This window comes from Phyllostomus hastatus, unplaced genomic scaffold (assembly GCF_019186645.2).
Source record: "Phyllostomus hastatus isolate PE091 unplaced genomic scaffold, TTU_PhHast_1.1 phas_contig_210, whole genome shotgun sequence".
Taxonomy (NCBI): Eukaryota; Metazoa; Chordata; class Mammalia; order Chiroptera; family Phyllostomidae; genus Phyllostomus; species Phyllostomus hastatus.
The window spans coordinates 18,372,713-18,390,668 of NW_025333737.1; the positions used below are offsets into that span (position 1 = coordinate 18,372,713).

The 17,956-nt window shown below is 48.3% G+C and overlaps 1 protein-coding gene across 1 annotated transcript in view; it reads right to left on the minus strand.

Annotated features, from left to right (window-relative positions):
- The window catches only part of MYO19 (myosin XIX), a 32,251-nt gene that overhangs the window by 13,406 nt on the left and 889 nt on the right, over nt 1-17,956 (minus strand). The window contains exons 2-10 of the mRNA XM_045837520.1: nt 15,971-16,122; nt 13,060-13,186; nt 12,569-12,717; nt 10,669-10,782; nt 4,900-5,032; nt 4,400-4,469; nt 3,731-3,833; nt 1,593-1,689; nt 1,396-1,472 (exon numbers count right to left, since the gene is read on the minus strand). Coding sequence (XP_045693476.1) covers nt 1,396-1,472; nt 1,593-1,689; nt 3,731-3,833; nt 4,400-4,469; nt 4,900-5,032; nt 10,669-10,782; nt 12,569-12,717; nt 13,060-13,186; nt 15,971-15,982 — 882 coding nt within the window. The 5' untranslated portion in view covers nt 15,983-16,122. The remainder of the gene's footprint in view (nt 1-1,395; nt 1,473-1,592; nt 1,690-3,730; nt 3,834-4,399; nt 4,470-4,899; nt 5,033-10,668; nt 10,783-12,568; nt 12,718-13,059; nt 13,187-15,970; nt 16,123-17,956) is intronic.

Here is a 17,956-nt window from a genome sequence, read left to right on the forward strand (position 1 = left end):
CCTCTCTTCTGCTGAATATGATCCTAACAGAGTAACAGCAGCTCTCGAGTACTGCCACTTACTACACGGCTCTGCTAGGCAGGACTCTATGCACGTTACAGGCGTCGTCTTGGCTAATCTATCAGAGTCAGTGAGGCAAGTGCTGCAACGATGCCCATGACAGAGGAGAGAAGGGGAGGGGTTAAGTGAGAGCTCTGGCAGTCTGACTTCAGAAGCCTCCAGGACAGCCAGTGGGGCTCCCCTGGCACCCACCGTCAGTCCCTCTGTCCCCTGCCTCCCCAGGAGCAGACTGTGGGACGCCGCTCCGTTACGTCCGGAGCAGGCTTGCTTCTGTGCGGCGGGGCTTGGTCTGAGACTCCCTTCGGCCCCTTCTCAGCAGCTGGGCTCCTGCCCAGCTGGCCTGTGGGAGGATCTGTGACTTTGCTCTCTGTACAGTGGGGACCTCCTGCCTCTATGCTCAGTGATCCCCGGGGATGAGCCCCCAGGGGCTGTAGGGAGAAGGATGTGGTACCCAATGGGCCATGTGGCTGGGGCAAAGGGTTGAGCCACCCCCCCAGCCAGCACTCCTGTCTGGATTCCTAGTGTTGCGCACTCCTGCTGTCCCTCTGGCCAAGTGCTAGCCCAGTGGTGCCCACACTGGCCATGACCCCCTTCCTGACCGAGCAGACCCCATCTGGAGGTGAAGGTCACTTCTCACTGCACTGCCATCTCCCTGGAGTGGCTTCCCTGTCTCTGCTGCCAGCCTCTCCGGTCCACCGCCTCCCACTGCTCTGGGGGGCGAGGAGGTGAGGGGGCGGTGAGGTAGTTGGCCCTGTCAGCAGAGACAGATGGGAGAAGGGAGGCCACCAGTGGGGGTGAGAGGAGCCCGGCTCACCGGGGCCAGCATGGCCCAGGAGGGGGAAGGAAGTGGGAAGCTGGAACTGCTATGCCCAGCACAAGCTCTACCTGTATCAGCGGTGTCTGCCTTGGGCAGGTCACGTTACCCTCTAGTTTTCTCAAGCCTGAAATAGGAATAATGTCCATATACACAGGACTGTTGAAAAACCAAGTGAGCTAAGTAATAGGTGTAAACATGATTTTAAAATTCCTACACACTAGACAAACGTGTAGCAGCAACGCTTCCCCATTCCGGTCATTGCGGTAACAGCTGAGCCGGGCTCCTTGCGCCCTGAGGTCTGCCCACCCCCATGCCGCTTTCTACCCCAGGCCTGTGTGCTCCTCGCCCTTCCCTCCTGGCACCGTGTCCAGGCTCAGTGGCATGGACGAGCGGTCGGCTTCTGGGAGGCTGCCCAGCGGGGCCCAAAGTCTCTGATCCCCAGGGGGAGACTCCTAAGTTCAGAGAAGGGGCTGCCTGTTACCCCTGTTACATACAAGTGCAGTGGCTTTTCTTCTGACCTTAAAGATGTTGTTCTGGGTGGGGGTGTTGATGCCTAGATGAAGCATGGCCTCTCTGGTCACCTCGAAACAATCCTCTGAAAAGAAATCCAAGTCATAGTCCAGGGTCAGGGTCAGAGGTCAGCAGGGGCGGTGAGGGGTGAGGGAGGCAGGCCATGAGCAGGGGGTGGCTGGGTGCTGGGGAAGACTCCCCCTACCTTCCAAGGTCCTCTCCGGGTTGGGCAGCCAGCAGAAGGCAGCTCCCTCGGGTAGGTGCCACTGGAGCCTCTCGTGTGCACTGGCTCCTTTGCAGATCTGCGGGAGCGGGGACAGGTGGCTGAGCTGGGGGTGTGCGGGAGGCCCAGGCCTGCAGAGCCCCGGGGCTGAGATGAAAGGAGCGAGACACGACAGTGACATCACAAGACTGAGAGGTCGCCCTAGAGCACCCAGGGCAGCCGAGGAGCAAAAGCAGCAGCAAACAGTCGTGCACGTCTCCAACCCGGTGTGCGACGCCCTGCCGGGGAGGCCTGCGGTCTGCGCGGGACAGCACACTATCCATGCTTTGGGGGACCACCCGTCTCATGAAAGGGGCACAGCTCTGGAGAGTCCGCAGCACCTTCTGGTCTGACAGAGGAGGGAACACACGTGCCCGTGCTGACACCGCCCCGGGAGCCAAGGCCCGGTGTGAGGCAGTGCTGCAGAAAGTTTGCTGGAGTGAGTGGGTGCCATGCCCTCTTCCAACCATGTTTTTTGACAAGGTCTGAACATGGAAAGAGGGCATTCAAGGAATCCATCTTCCTGGAAGAGAGCGTGGCATACAAAGGGGGGCGGTAATTTTTCTGGGGATTGCTTTTAATAATTTCCCTGCTAATATTAATCATGGTCTTATTTTGTACCCTGATTCCCATAAGTACAGGCCATGAAAAGAAAGAGGCTCGAAAAGAGTCAATGATTGATTTTGAGGGAAATTCTGAAGGGACAACTAGTTCTCCCTAGACTATTGAATCATGCCCAGATTGTTTTAAATAAAGTGTTTATAAATCTGAGTAAGAAATTATCCCCGATTGTTCCCACAAAAGAATTCATAAATCAGTTACAATAGGTTGAATTATTGGCGGACTTTCCCATGCCTGTTCCTTACCCATAGATACAAAGAGTCTTTCAAGAAAACAAGAAAAAACTATATAGACCCTTACCCACAGCCCAGGGATACTCCTGGGTAGCATATTAAATTATTGGCAAATTATGGTATCCCCCAAAAGGAGCTAATGGTCTCCAGAGGGTTCCAGATGCCCCATTGCCTTCTACAGGAGCATATAATGAGGGTGACATTAGAATGGTCAATAAGGATGAAGTCCAAGTGCCTTATAATAGTCTAAATTTCATGGAAAGGCTAGCTCGAAGCAGACCTCCCTGGTGTTCATTAATTAAGAAATAAAAAGAGTTTATTGTAGCTGAATTTCCTGTTTATCTCTCCTCATATGTTTGTTTTGGAGATTAAAAGGTGGTGGGATTGTCAGATATCTGTATCTCAGGTTTATTGATTTGCATAATTCCAATGAAGTTGTATAAAATAATTTCTTGACCAGAGAATAAAATCCCCTCTAATGAAATAGCCCCTGAATGTCTAAAAGTTGTTGGAGTAACAGCCCCGCCTTCACCTTGAATAGGAATATATATCAAGTAGAATTAGACAGACAAAGAAATAAGAAAAGCTGGTTAACTATTATAAATTAAGCACATAGAAACAGTTACCAGGGAGTTAAAGTCCATGGTACATAGAGAAATATTTTAGACAGAAAAGGTAAATAGGTAAGTTAGATATCACAAAGGCCTTATAATAAATTTCCTATAACCTCTATTCAATTTAGCGTATCCTTTTGCCCCATGACAAATTCTGGGAACTTTAATAAACAATAAGACATTCAAATTCTATACGTACAGCTATTTCTAATTGTCTGATTTATGGCTCTCCTGGTTAAAATAATCTTTGTTTAATATAACTGAATCTGTGGGAATTTTTGTATTTTTCCTGGTTACCTTTGTATTAATTTTTTTCTGCTTTACCTAATCGCAAATGTCAATCTCCGCTAAAAATGAAAGTATAAACACCTGCTTGTACTTGCAATAAACAGAACAGAGCATCACTGTCCTCTGAGGCGTGTTGTCGTCTGTCTCCCATCGCCGACGCCTTACCCACCTTTCAGGAAACCCTGGACCTAGCTGCGGCTGGACCTCAGCAAGTGGGCGTCGCTGAGAGCAGGCGAAGAGGCAGGCATGGGGCAGGGAGGGGCGAGAGTCACAGGCCCATTTCCACCCTGTGTCTGGGCAGCTGTGGGACCTGCCTGGCACAGACCTGGTAGAAGATGTGGAAGTTCCTCTCGCTGGAGGCCTGGCAGGCCACTCGAGTTTTCTCCAGGAGGTAGGTCTGGACTGCAGCTCCGGTCATCTGCTGGGCCCTGGGCAAGCATGGTCAGTGTCCATTAGCTGCCCGTTCATTCCATAGGCATTTACTGTGTGCCAGACTGCAACCTTGCAACCCCCCCCGCCCAACGCCAAGCCCTTCCACCTAGCTAACGGGGCCAGGAGCATGAGGGACTACTCAGCAGGTCCTTCCGTGGTCTGGGAGGGGCCTCCTCCTGCAACCAGCGCCGAGATGGACAGGGCCGAGGCCTCCGTCAGTCGTCATGCCCCATCCCAAGGCAGGAGCAGACGCCCCAGCTTCAGGTTCAGGGGTGGGGCCCACACAGGTGGCCCTTTAACTAGAAGTTCCCAAGCAAGGGCAGAAGCCAGAAGGGACATACGGGCGTGACAAGCACACTGCCTCAGGGTCCCTAGCACCAGAGCAGCTATAGTTCTCTAGATCAAAGGTCACCCTTAGGGTTCACTGACTCTAATGAATCCCACACACATGCCTGCCAGGAGGAGCAGGGTTCTGCCCACTGGGCGGTCGGGGCTACAGACTACTCCAGCCCCTTGCGAACTCCCTGTCCCAATCCCATCGGCCAGGTGGCAGCGCGATTACCTGTTCAGTTGGAGCTGGATGAACTTCCCGAAGCGACTGCTGTTGTTATTCCTCAGCGTGCAGGCGTTCCCTGCAGATCACACCTCCGGTTACACGGGGCTCCCCCGAGTTCAGAGTCCTCAGGGGCCCAGGTGGCGCCAGGCTGCTGGGGGCCTGTTTCTGCCCTCCAGTCGTCTAAAGGCCCCCTTTTGGTTTCCGTGCCACAGGGACACAGGACGAAGGAAAGGGCGCTGGGGCTTCAGCAAGTGTGACTAGGAACTCAGAAGAACTCCAGCACCACGGTCACTCTGCCGAGGCTAGAGGGGTGGTGGCGGAAGGATGGCGCGCCTCCTCCGCTGGAAAGAGGCTAAGGGACCCGGCAGGAGGCCGGGAGGCGAAGGCAGTGACTGATACACTCATCCTCCAGCCCCCAGAGAGGGCCTCCCTGCTCCTGTCCCTGGGAGGTGGCAAACCGCAGAGGAAATGGGCCAGAGGCACTGTGCAGATAACACTGAGCTCACCGAAAGCTTCCATGACAGGGTTGGAGTTCAAGATCCGCTGCTCGATCCTCTCTGCAGTCTTGTGGCTCTCCTGGGATGTAGGTGAGGCAGCCACCACAGCGTAGAACTTCATCAGGCAACGGGACGTCCACGTCTGCGGCAGAAACAGCCCCGTGGGAGCCGGGCCCAAGTTCCCTCCCACTTCTGAGCCTGCCAGAGGAGGCGGTGCCCACTGGCAGTCTTCACCACCATGCGGGCACTAACCTGATGGGTGAATGCTGAATTCAACTGTGATCTTGGGCAAGGCACTTCCCCCTCAGGGAAACGTGAGGCAGGGAGGTGCTCACTTCTGCTCCTCCTCGCTCCAGAGGATGCACTTAAGGGAAGAGGAGGCCTGGGGCAGAGATGCGACCACCAACCCTGACCTCGGCATGCTGCTGTGTCTCCGAGGACTCACTGATGACTGATTACTCTGAGCTAAGGAGACTTCCCATGCATCCCCCCACCCCGATCCTACAGATGCAGATGCCATTACACCTGTCTTCAAAATGATGAAACGAGCCATATCCCTATTTTAGGTTTTATTGAAGATCACGTATCTAGTAAATGATGAGGCTCCGATTTATACCCAGGCAATCTAATGATAAAATTCTTACTGTTTTGTTTTCAATCAGCTGAAATGAGATATACTTTCATTTTAATTTCTAATTATTTGTTGGTGGAACATAGAAATACAGTAACTTTAAAAAAAAAACTTCATTCTAGGATATGTTCATTGATGAGAAAGGATGGGGGGGTGGTGCAGAGAGGCGGGGGAGGTTGCCTCCCGTGCATGCCCCGACCAGGATGGAACCCGCAACCCAACTGACCAGCCCGCTGGCAGGGCCTACTGGTTTTTGTATATTGTGCCTGTACCTGTCACCTCGCTAAACTCTTTCTACCTCACTGCAACATTTCAGCTACAGTGGCTTTTCTGGTGAATTCTCTTAAGTTTATGAGGTGGGAGATGTTCCCCCTTTCCTATTTTCGGAAAGAACTGTGCAGAATCAGTAACGTTACTTCCTTAAATACTTTGTAGAATTTACAAGTGAAGTCACAGTGGAAAGGTTTTAAAATATGACTTCTATTTATTTCATATAGATAATTCAGGTTATGTCTTTCTGTGTGTGTGAGCTCCCCTAGTTTGTGTATTTCAAAATACTCTTCTATTTCATGTAAATTGTAGAATTTATTTGGAATAAAGTTGTTTATCATCATCTCTTATCAATCTGTAAGATCTTTATTTATAGATTGATATCTATGATGTCAATTCTTTTATTTCTGACATTGGCAATTTCTTCTTCTGTCTTTAAGTTTGCCTAGAGGGTTATGTTTTATTAATCTTTTCAAAAACTAGCCTTTGATTTTACTTATTTTCCCTATTATTTTTCTGTTTACTATTTTATCAACTTTTCGCTTTAATTTCTTCTTTGTGTACTTTGGGTTCACCTTATTCTTTCCCCGCCTGGTTTCTTAAGGTGGAAGCTCAGATCCTTGACTGGAGCTTAGCCTTTTCTAAAATAAGCATTTAACACTTCAAGTTTCCCTCTAGGCACTGCTATTGTAAAAAAAAGGATAGATTTTCACATGTTGTACTTTCATTTTCATTCAGTTTAAAGTATTTTCTAATATCCCTGTGATTTCATCAAATGTCCCATAGGACATTTAGAAGGATGCTTTTGATTTCCAAATGCTTTGAGATTTTTCAGGTGTCTGTTTATTTCCAGTTCAGTTCTACTCAGGACAGAGAACATGGTTTGTATGACTTTAATCTTTTCAAACTGAGATTTGTTTTGTGGTTCAGAAATGCTGCATGTTATTTTCTCTCACCAATTTATCGTCATGAAATGTCTCATCCTTAGTAACATTCCTTGTTTTAAAATCTACTTTGTTTTATATCAATATGACTATTGTAGTTTTCCTTTGACTACCGTTGGAATGGTATATCTTTTCATATTTTTACTTCGAATCTATCTCTTTATAATTATATTGGATTTCTTGAAGAAATCATATAATTTGAGTCTTGCTTCAAAAACATCCAATCTGACATTCGCTGTCTTTTAACTGGAGTGTTCAGTCCATTACATTTAATTTAATAAACACTATGGATGGGTTTCAATCCACCATCTTGGTATTTCTTTTCAATTTGTTCTATGTGATCTTTGTTACTTTTTTCTTCTTTTATTGCTTACCACTGAATTTAGTAATTGTATGATTCTATTGTATCTCCACAATAAACTGTTACTATTTTTGCCTTATAGTAACGTATCTTTTAAAGAGAAAATAGTAAGATGTCACATCTCCAATGCTCTTTATTGCATCAATCCAAATTTTCACCTGGATTCATATTCCTTTGGCCTAAAGAACTTCCTTTAATATTTCATGTAGTACAGATCCGCTGGCAATGAACTTCCTCAACTTTACTTCACTTTCAGTTTTGAAAGATATTTTTGCAAGTAATAGAATTCTACATTGACGGGTATTTTCTTTCATCAGTTTCAAAGATGCCATTCTATTGTCTTTGGACTTGCAGCTTCTGACAAGATGCCTGTTGTCATTCTTTGTTCCTCTTTATGTAACATTTACTTTCCTGGCTTCCTTTAAATTTTCTCCTTATGTTTGGTTTGCGGCAATCTGACCATAATATGTCCAGGTGTGATTTCTTTCTTTCATCCTACTTAGTGTTTCCTGAACTTCTAGGACCTGTGCTTGCCACCTGTTGTTAGTTTTATAAGGAGTTCTGGCTCATGTCTGTCCTCTCCTCCTGAGACACTGATTACAAGTATGGTAAACTGCCTGGTACCGTATCACAGTTCTGGGACGTGCCTTTTGGTTTTTCAATTTGGATTATTTCTACTGACCTACTGTCAAGTTCACTGGTGTATTCTTTTGCATATCTGCTGATAAGCATAAAGAAACTGTTCATCATGTTTCACATTTTTATCATCTCCTTTGAACTCTTTATAGTTTCCATCTCTCTCTGATGAAGAGCTGAGAAAAATCTTTTCTGGAGACAGAGACAGGCCCATGAGAAAAATTATAAATATCTGTGTTCCCAAGAGTTTAGAAAGCTGTCTATAGTGAGGCCTCCTGTTGGTGAACAGAGAGCGTCTAATCAGGTGCTTCATGCTTTCTTCTGAAGTATGAACAGAAATTCGAGGATCATTAACTATTTGACAAAGTTCTTTTATATGAATGACAAATATAACAAGAAAAGGAGAAAAAGGAACAAGAAGGAAACAGAGTCACTGCAAGAAGACGAGTAAAATCATGACATATCCTCAGTGACAGAGAAGATGCTAACCCTATGAAGCGAGACCGGGATACTGGGGGAAATAACATCCAGAGAACAAGAGAGCGTCCTCAGAGCTAAAATGTTTAACAAAAATTCAGCATTCAAAAGACTTCAGAGGTATTTTGAAAAAGAAAAAAAAACTAGAAAGGTAAAGTAGGAAATATATTTCAGAAGATAGAACAAAATGTTAAGAGAATGAAGAATAGGTGAGAAAAATAAGAATATTAGACAATTAATGAAACTTACTAATAGAGGGGACTAAATTATTAGATATACTACAAAAACATTTCCCCAAACAAAAAACATGAGTTCCTAAGTTAAAAAGACCCCTATAAAGTATCCAGCATAGAAAGTAAAAAAACAAAACAAAACAAAACAAAAACACGCCGCGATAACACCAGCGTGAGTTTTAATACCCATGGATAAAAGAGAAGATCCTAAAAGCTTTTGGAAAGAACAAAACACATCACCATTTATGATTGGGATTCTCCCAAGTAATACTCCAAAGAATATATAAGGAAAGAAAAACCCTTCTAAGTTTGAAAAGAAAATGATTCCTAACCTAAATTTATAAAACCCAGCCAACATACCCAGTTTGAGGCAGAATAAACATTTTCAGATGGGCAACTCAGAAACTTGTTGTCCACTTAACCACTTTTTTCAGGAAGCCACTGAAGAATGTTCTCCCTGAAAACAAGGCGGTCAGGAAGGAGGGAAGCCATGGATTCCAGCAGCAGGGGGTTCACCACAGCACAGAGGCTGCTGGGACCCCAGAGGGAGGCGGGAGCCCTCGGCAGCCACCAGCGCAGAGGGGAGCGGACCTGAGAGCTCTAGGACGGGCATCTCGAAGGAAAAAAAAAAAGAACCTGATGTACTTGCTGGTTGACCAGGCTGGAAAAGCTCTGGTGAGAAGTTTGGTGATAATTTAATAACAGACATATAAAAACTAAATCAGTGAAAAAATGGGGTAATTAAGTGAAGGAAAGTAAAAACTACACAAGAAAGGAAATAGATTACGTGATTCTGCTGTGAACAATAATATACATGATTATAATATAAATATATAAATATTGCACATTAAGTTAATTAGAAACCATGATAAAATTACATATGTGTTTGAGGTAGGGAAATAGGACTAAACCCTCATCAAAGTAGGAAATGAAAAGATTAGGTCCAAAACTGAAGAAACACCGGTGACTAACAATATAAGCACACCGTTTGGAAATATGATAAGAGCGTGTGAAAGCGGCCAGAGAGGGCTGAGAGATACGAGGCAGGGTTGCTTTGTAGTTTTTCTTTGCCAGCCCTGTAGTGTTGCTTAGGTTTGAATGTGCGATTATGCTACTTGTTAAAAGTAAATTTAAAGAGCACACCAGGCCCAGGCCCAGGCCCTGACCACAGAGGCTGCTCAGTAACGGGTCACTGCGCTATGGCTGCGTGAGCCTGGAGCCAGGTCAGCCTTGGGCTTTGCGCAGGAGCTGCACATCTGCCCCCCAACTGGCCACCTCGGTACAGCTCTGAAGATCCCCTCCACACCCAAGTGCAAGTCCTCATCTCTGCAGCCTACTGTCTTCGCCTGTGTCCTTGTCTATCTTCCCTGGTGGACTAACAGCCCTCCCCCCGGCCCCCAGTGGCTAGCCCAGGGCCTGGAATCTCGCAGGTGCTCTGAGCTCAGCAATTTTCTCATATGCGAGGGTAGACGGAGGGGTTCATGGTCCACAGAACCCCTTGTGAGGGTGAGTTTTGTGGAAAGGGCAGGGTGGCTGGGTGAGACTCGGCAAGGAGGTAGCGAGGCCTGGGCCAGTAGCCTCTCCGACCAGCTGTGTAACTCCTCGCCCGTCCTTGTGCAACCTCCGTTCTCACTTGTCACAGTTCTGCCACCCAGGGAGCCACACGACCACACCAGGAGCTTCTGGCCCAAGGCACTGCGCCTGCCACCTTGGGCAACACAGCGGATGCAGGTGGGCTACTCCACAACCCCCTTCCCACGAGGATCCCCAGCTCCCTCTAGTGTCTGTGTGCACTGGTTCCCTGAACTCTCACGGAAGTCCCACGAATTACACGTTGGTCTTCCCCTCCTCGCCACTCCAGAGGTGAAAGAGCTGAGGTGTGCAGAAGCTACATCCCTTTCTGATGCTCCCTGAACCCTACTGGAGTCCCCAACAGCTGACTTTTGTCTCCATCGGTGTCAGAGCTGGGAGACCCGCGATGAGAAAATGAAGGTGTGTGGGGAAGAGTCACACCCGGAGTTACATCAGAGCTGGTGGAAGAGCCTGGCCTGGAGTCCTGCCCCCTAATTTCTGTTCCGGCTTGCCCGCCACTACGCACTGGCTCCCTGCTTACGCCAGCCTGTCTGGGAGTGCCGTGGCAGCAAACACCCCACAGGGAACGATGCTCACCTCTCTGCCCACCCAGACCGTCGTGAAGCTGACAGGTGGGGCAAAAGGTTCTCCTACCTTTCCGGCACCACTCTCTCCACTGACAATGATAGACTGGTTGACTGGCTCGGTCAGGCTCTTGACATTCCTGTAGGTCTGCTCACCCACAGCGAAGATGTGGGGCTTCAGTTTCTGAAACGTCAAGGGGTGAAAGGTCATGTGAGAGAAGGCCTGATTCAAGGGACGGCTGATCCAGTGATGGCTGAGACGAGGCGCCTGCCAACAGCCGGGCCTAGAGGCTTCCCCTGCAACAATTTCCCAGCTGTACCAGCGTCAGGCCCAACTGTGGGCTCCCGGGTGGCTTTGCCCACTCACCTTCTCTCAGTCTGGAGGCACTGCTAGCCTTGAACATTTCATCCTCCCGTTTGCCTTTTTTTTTAAAGAGTACTTTTACTTTTTCCTCCTATTTTATCTTTTTTTTTTTTTAAATTTAACTTAGAGGCTGGGAGAGAGGGAAAAAGGGAGGGAGAGAAACAGCAATGTGCAAGAGAAACATCGGTTGAATGTTTCTCACACCCCCTCCACTGGGGACCTGGCCTACAACTCAGGTATGTGCCCTGACTGGGAATAGAACCAGTGACCTTTGGGTTGCCCAAACCACTGAGCCACACCAGTCAGGGTCCCCATTTTATTTTAATAGTCTTGTTGTGCTTTTTAGTATCTGTTACTGTACTTTGCAGTTTGCAAAGAATTTCTTTCAAGTTATCACCGAAGAAGTCCCCATTAGTTGGATAGCTAGCCCTGTTTCATAGATGAGAAATCTGATGTTCAGGGGGTTAAATAACCTTCCCAAGGCCACTCAGCAAGTAAATGCAGCCACCTGATTGCACCCCAAACCACTGTTCTCCTCCTCACCACTGAGTATTAACTGTCTTCAATGTGCTAAGTGTTGAGGTGGGCACTGGGGAAACGGAGGGGACTGTGACATGGCCTTTTCCTTTGAGGAGGGAGAGAGTGTGATATATGGGCTCTCAGGACAGACTGCACAAGGATTCCACGTGGACACTTAACCACGCATGAGGTTCTGGAGGCCAGCACGCCTGCGCAATGCCTAGCCTGCCCAGCGCTGCCCGACCCACGATGATCGCCTACCCAGAGCTTCCTGAAGGGAGAAGGCACAGCTCTAGACGGTGACAGAGCTGTCCCTCTCTCCCGTTCTTGCCCCAGTCATTTCTCACCTGGACTGTTTACAAAGTCTCCAACTGTTCTCCCCGCCTTCTGTCTCACCTTCTTCAACACAACTCCCCCAACTTCCAGGGAAATTATCCCCACGGTGGGCTCCGCTCAGCCCCACCTCCACCCTGATGAAGTGGCTTTGTGCCTGCTCCCTGCCTGCTGTGGGGCCTCAGACCCCTCACCACCAGGCTCGGACCGTCTCTCTTCCCACCTCATCCGCCGCCTCTCCCCCACAGCCCCTGCCTGCCAGCAAGTCTGCTCTCGCCTCTCCCTGAACACATGGTGCGGTTTAGCACAGACTCATCTGTTCCCTGCCTGCGCTGCCCCACCCCTAACCCCATATGGATTTATTCCTCTTGGTAAAGATGAACTGGTGCTGAATTTTCTAGGGCAATCCTTATTGCATGTAATGTTTTCCTTTTCCTACATAGTGGTGTGTTAAATACACAAATGTACCTTTGTAAGTCTTTTCCTATTAATAAATTCATACACAAGAAAAGAATACTTTGCCCTATGTCTGTTTTATGATTCAGACTCAGTACACAAATGTTTGTTTATCATCCAGTTTGCAGCACTGTCACTTGCCCAAACTTCCCTGAGCTCCCGGTGGGCAGTGCCGAGGCACCAGCAGACCTGAAACGACCTCAAGGCTGGTGAATAGATGGATGAGGGCAGGGGAGCTGAAAGGAGGCCTAAGGGGAGTGAGGGGAACCCTGAGGGCCTGCAAGTGGCTGAGTCTTACCTGCGGCTGAGGAGCAGCGTGGTACTCTTGCATCAGCTCTGGTGAGTAGAGCTGAGGGATGGGCTTGAACGGGTTCAGAGCCACCAGGGTGCAGCCAGCATTGGTGTAGAAGGTGTCTGCCACGTACCGGGCCTGCAAACACCTCAGGACTGAGGCAGAGGTGCTTTTAGCAAACCCTGGCTCAAATGCAGACACGAGCACACACAGACATCCGCCTAACAAGGCTCCCTCTGCAATTAGCCAAGAGCCATTCGATCCCAGCAGCTCCCTGATGAATAGGTACAAGATCTAATTAAGATGAGTGCCAAATCTGGAGCAAAGTCTGCGCTGGGGAGCCCAGGTGCAGCTGCCAGGCAGGTCTGAAGCAGCTTATCTGGCTCCCGGTCAGGAGTCCTGCCTGCCTCGATCTGGCCAGGGGAAGCTGTGCGAATGCCCACACCAAACCTCCTCCCTCCTGGAGACAGAACTTGGGAGGAAAGGGAGGCCCATACCTGTCTCCAGCGTCACAGGATTCACCTTGGTGAGGTCATCCAGCAGGTGCAGTGGGGCCTCCTGGCCCAGGAACTCATGCAGGTCTTCTCTGCCATGGGCATCAGGGCCTGATCTGTGGCCATTCACCTGGGAGGGAGTAACAGGGCCAGGAGAGCTGGGACCCGGACCAGCTGGAGGCTCTGTAGGGGTGAAGGCCTGTCCAATGGCAAGAGAACTGGCCTCCAGTATCACAGTCTGGTTGGGTTCAAGTTTCAGTTCTGCCATTCCTTAGGCTTGTGAGCCTGGGTAACTTACTTAACCTCTCTGAGCCACAGTTTATTTGTAAATAAAAGAAAAAGAAAACCAGTTCACAGGGTTATTGGGAAAAAAAGTGCTATACAAAGCATGCAGTCCTTGGCACAAAGGATATAGTCAGTAAATCAATAAAAGCTATTCCCTCTCCAATGCCATGAGCTCCAGCTTCTAGGCTACTAGTCTTACTGGGTCCAGCAGGGGTGGGGGCCGTGGTCGGGGGCCAGCATAGGAGTATTACAAAGGAAGAGAACCGTGTTTTGGGCCTTTTTTGGAAAAAAACCATCCAACTTAACATGAAAAATTAGCTGTGAGGTAGCCTCATAGCTTCACTACCTGCCTCTTGGGGATTAAATTTAGTCTGGCTAATTACATAATTAGTTCCCTCTGCCCTGGGTCTACTTAAGAGGCCCAGAAGTCAGATGAGGTCGAGAATGGGCACGAAGAGGAACAGGCCCTTTCTCCTTCTCCTTGCCCATGTGTGATGCCAACACTCCCCATGTGTTTCTTCTCCCCATTTCTCCTCTTGTCTCCCTGGGGCCGTAGGGAAGGTGGGGTGGGGAATAGGTGGACGCAGTAACCTGGCTGAAATCTGCTTTCAGAGGAAGGGGTCTGTGATAAGACGTGTGGGTTGCCAATGAGACTAGTGAACCCGACAAGTTCAAACTCCTGAAGCCCAGGTGGCAGGTGTCATCAGAGAGACCCAGTAACAAGTTTCTTTCCAGAGACATTGCCTCTGCTTGGGACTTGGGCCCACCCTGATGCACATGGCAGAGTGCTGGCCTCCAGAACAAGTGCTGAGGTCTGGGCACGGCTGCATCCATGTAAATCCCCCTGCTTTAGTGGGTAAGACTCACTCCCAAACCCAGCCCATTCCTGAACAGCTCTGATCTCTGGGTTTGAATGCTGGTTCTACCATTTACTAGTTGCAAAATCTCACATAAATTTCTTTATCTCTTTGCACCTCCATTCTCGTCTGTAAAATGGGAATGGTGGTAGCACCCACTATAATTAGTATCTTATTGTAGATACTAATAAGCACATAAAGTATTTTAAAAAGGCACCAGGTATATGCCCCGCCCCCAACTAGCTAGTATTACTCTTTTAAAAGCACGTCTTCTAATTGGGCAATAATATATCAAGGGCCTTAAAACTACACATGTCCCTTAAGCCTGCAATTCTGTTTGTAGAAAGTGATCCTATATAAAAGGCCATAAAAATGTTCTGTATATATATGAGCCATTTACAACTGTAAAAATGGAAAGCAACCTGAATTTCCAAATAGTAGATGGTTTATAGTACATCCTTACAATGTAATAAAGGTCGCAAAAAAATATGATACCTTTAAATGCTTTTAAAAAATATACTTAGGTGAAAAAAATCTAGGATATTCTCTAAAATGTTGGTTGATAGTACAATTATGGGTAATTCTAATGTTCTCTTTGCTTATCTATATGTTCCACATTGCTTATAATGAATATGACCTTGAGTAAGTTGCTTAATATCTCTAGCCTTATACCCAGAATAAGGACACGATAGCACTGTGCATACTGTATCTTTCTCGGGGACTAAACAAAGTTGTACGTGTAAACTCCTTACCATAGTGCCTACTACACAGCTAGGGCTCAATGTCGAGTAGCTGCTACTATGATTATAATAAACTTTACAGACCATAAAGAGTTCAGGGAAGACAGCTGTCCTGCCTGCTTCTCTCCAGCCTTCAAGCCTGTTTCATGAGCTGAAAGGCTGGGAGAAGGCCAAGGGGCAGTGTCCACCATGGCCCCCTTAAGGCTGGCTGGCCTCACACTCAGTCATTGTGCTGAGTCTCAGGCACTTCCCTGCCTAGGACTCCCTTAGACCATGAACTTCTTGAGAGCAGATATCATCTAAAACATCCTCCTCAGTCCAGTGCCTGGCACCACTTAGTAAATAAAAATTCAGCAATTATCTACAGGCATTCCCTCCAGACTGAGAGCTGCACGTGAAGGATGCTCTGGGTGTGCATCAAGACTCCACAGTGAAGGGTGAGGTGGGATCCGGCCGGTTTGCATCCCAACAGCTATCCCTCATGTGCCCTGTGATGTGTTCATCAGAATCCTTCTGTATTTCCACATTGGTCATCTTCTCCCACATTTTTGCAGACTGACCTTCTTGTCCGGGCTGCTATTTTCCTTCCCCTCTTGGCTAATTCCTACTCATTCTTTAAGGCTCGGCTCCAAGCAGACATTTTTCAGGACATCTCTCAGCTTCACCTCCTCTGGGAAGCCCCAGGCTTCCACTGCGCCTCAGCAATTGACGCTTGCAGTGAGGCTCTCTGGACTTCCTTACTGAGTCAGGCTTGCAAGGTCATCAAAGCACCCTCAGAATTCCCTTAACCACCCCAGGGAAAAGAGCTAAAAACTACAACAGGAGAAATTCAAATTAGGTATCAGGAAGAAGCTCTTAACACCAGGTAAAAGGCACCGGAATAACTATTTGAAAAGAGAAAAGAAGAAAGACCTTTTAAAGGGTCTCTTTCTACCTGCTGGTCAGGGCACTGAAACCTCATTCAGAAAAGGGGAAGACAGGAAAGTGCTTTAGGTGCTTTAGGGCCTGGGTTATTGAAGGGTGAGGTTTTACCTGCTGGAGCATCCTGCTTCAGCGTGGTCAGCCAGGGTTCTGGGTCGCAGGCACGAGGAGCGCTATCCACCTAGTCATGAGGACACAGACTGGGACATGGGTCCAGCAAAGGGCTCAGTTCTGGAGGAATCTCAGATGAGTTGCTCCAGAGCCTATGGCATGAGAGAGAAGACAAGGGCCACACACAGGTGAGGGCTTCTCCAGGTGACTCACTCCTGCTGTCACTAAGCAGAGGGACCAAAATGAGAACCAGAGCGAGAGTGGGCAGACAGGGAGGGTCTTTTCTGTTTCCTGCCAACCAGGGGAACAGCGGAAACTTTTACAAGGGCTTTTGGAGGCTCCCTGGGCTTCTCCAGGGCTAGTTTTACTACAGGGGTTTGGGGTGGGGCCGCACGTCTTCTGGGTCAGTGTGATGTGGAAGATGAAGACTCTGGGAGACAGAGAAGCCTGGTACTCCATCCTCTCCACTAGACAGAAACATCCTATTGTAGGATAGCCAGTAGTTGCTGGGGTGGGGGGCTGAAGACAACTAGATGCTCCAGGAAGAGAAAGCGCAGCTCAGTCATTCACAGGTAAGCCACATCACCTTCCTGGCCCAGTTCGATTACTCACCTTGCAAATGGGGGTACTAAAATCTGCCTCACAAGGAGTCGCTGTGAAAGTCAGGTCATGGATCGAAAGCACCGCACAAAGTACAAATCTGAATATTCACAATGGACAATACTTGGGGGCGCTGATCAGGTGGAACACTCCAGTGTCAACTTGAAGATGAGACTTTCAGAGGAGGGGAATCCATCTGAGAGAGGGTGTTGTGAGGCTGGGTGTAGGCCAATCTCTGAAAACCTGTAAGTGACCCTCAGGCTCAGAATTTCCCAGGCTACAGGCTGCCCCAGCAAGGCGAGTTGAGGTTGAGGGATGTCTGCAATGGATTAACCTTGGTAGAGACTTCCTTTTCTTAAAACATTTCTTTAAAAGAGTTTTTAAAATTTATTTTTAGAGGGGAAAGAAGGGAGAAAGAGAGGGAGAGAAACATCGATGTGAGAGAGATATCTCGCATGCCCCCAGCTGGGGACCTGGCCCGCAACCCAGGCATGTGCCCTTACTGGGAATCAAACTGGTGACCTTTTGGTTCACAGGCCGACACGCACTCCACTCGAGCCACACCAGCCAAGGTGGTGGAGACTTTCTCGAGGCTCTAAATCCATCTAGTCTTTGAAACAACTTAGGAATAGGAGCTTTCATGGAACCCGGAAAATGAACAATTTGGGCAGAGAAGGGAATCAGTACTGCGGTGGACACATTCACCCTGAACACCGACTGTATCTCCGCCAAGGGCCTCCTACGCAAAGGGCTCCGGAAAACTCAGGAACAAAACTCCCTCAACTGGAAGCTCATCTTAGAGAGCACCACAGATGAAGCACAAGAGGTTGTGAGGTTAGAACCCAAAGCCCATGCCCCCCTTGGATGCAGATCACTAGAGCTCCTTAAGCTTTATTTTCTCATTTTTAACCTTCACAGCAACTCCTTGTGAGGCAGATTTTAGTACCCCCATTTGCAAGATGAGGAATCAAACTGGGCCAGGAAGGTGATGTGACTTACCTGTGAACGACTGAGCTGTGCTTTCTCCTCCTGGAGCATCTAGCTGTCCTCAGCCCCCCACTCCGTCAACTACTGGCTATCCTACAATAGGATGTTTCTGTCTAATGGAGAGGATGGAGCACCAGGCTTCTCTGTCTCCCAGGGTCTTCATCCTCCACATCACACAGAACTAGAAGATGTGTGGCCTCACCCCAAACTTCTGCAGTGTGCAAAAAAAGAACAATAATATCCAGACCTCACAGGGCAGAGCTCACGACCAAATGGGCTGATAGTACCTGTGAGAGCTACTTGCAAATGTTGGTTATAACATGAAACGTCAGCTCCCAGCCAGAGTCAAGTCAGGTTAGAGCGGGTTTCCCCCAGTCCTCCCAGCCCTTGCTCCCAATC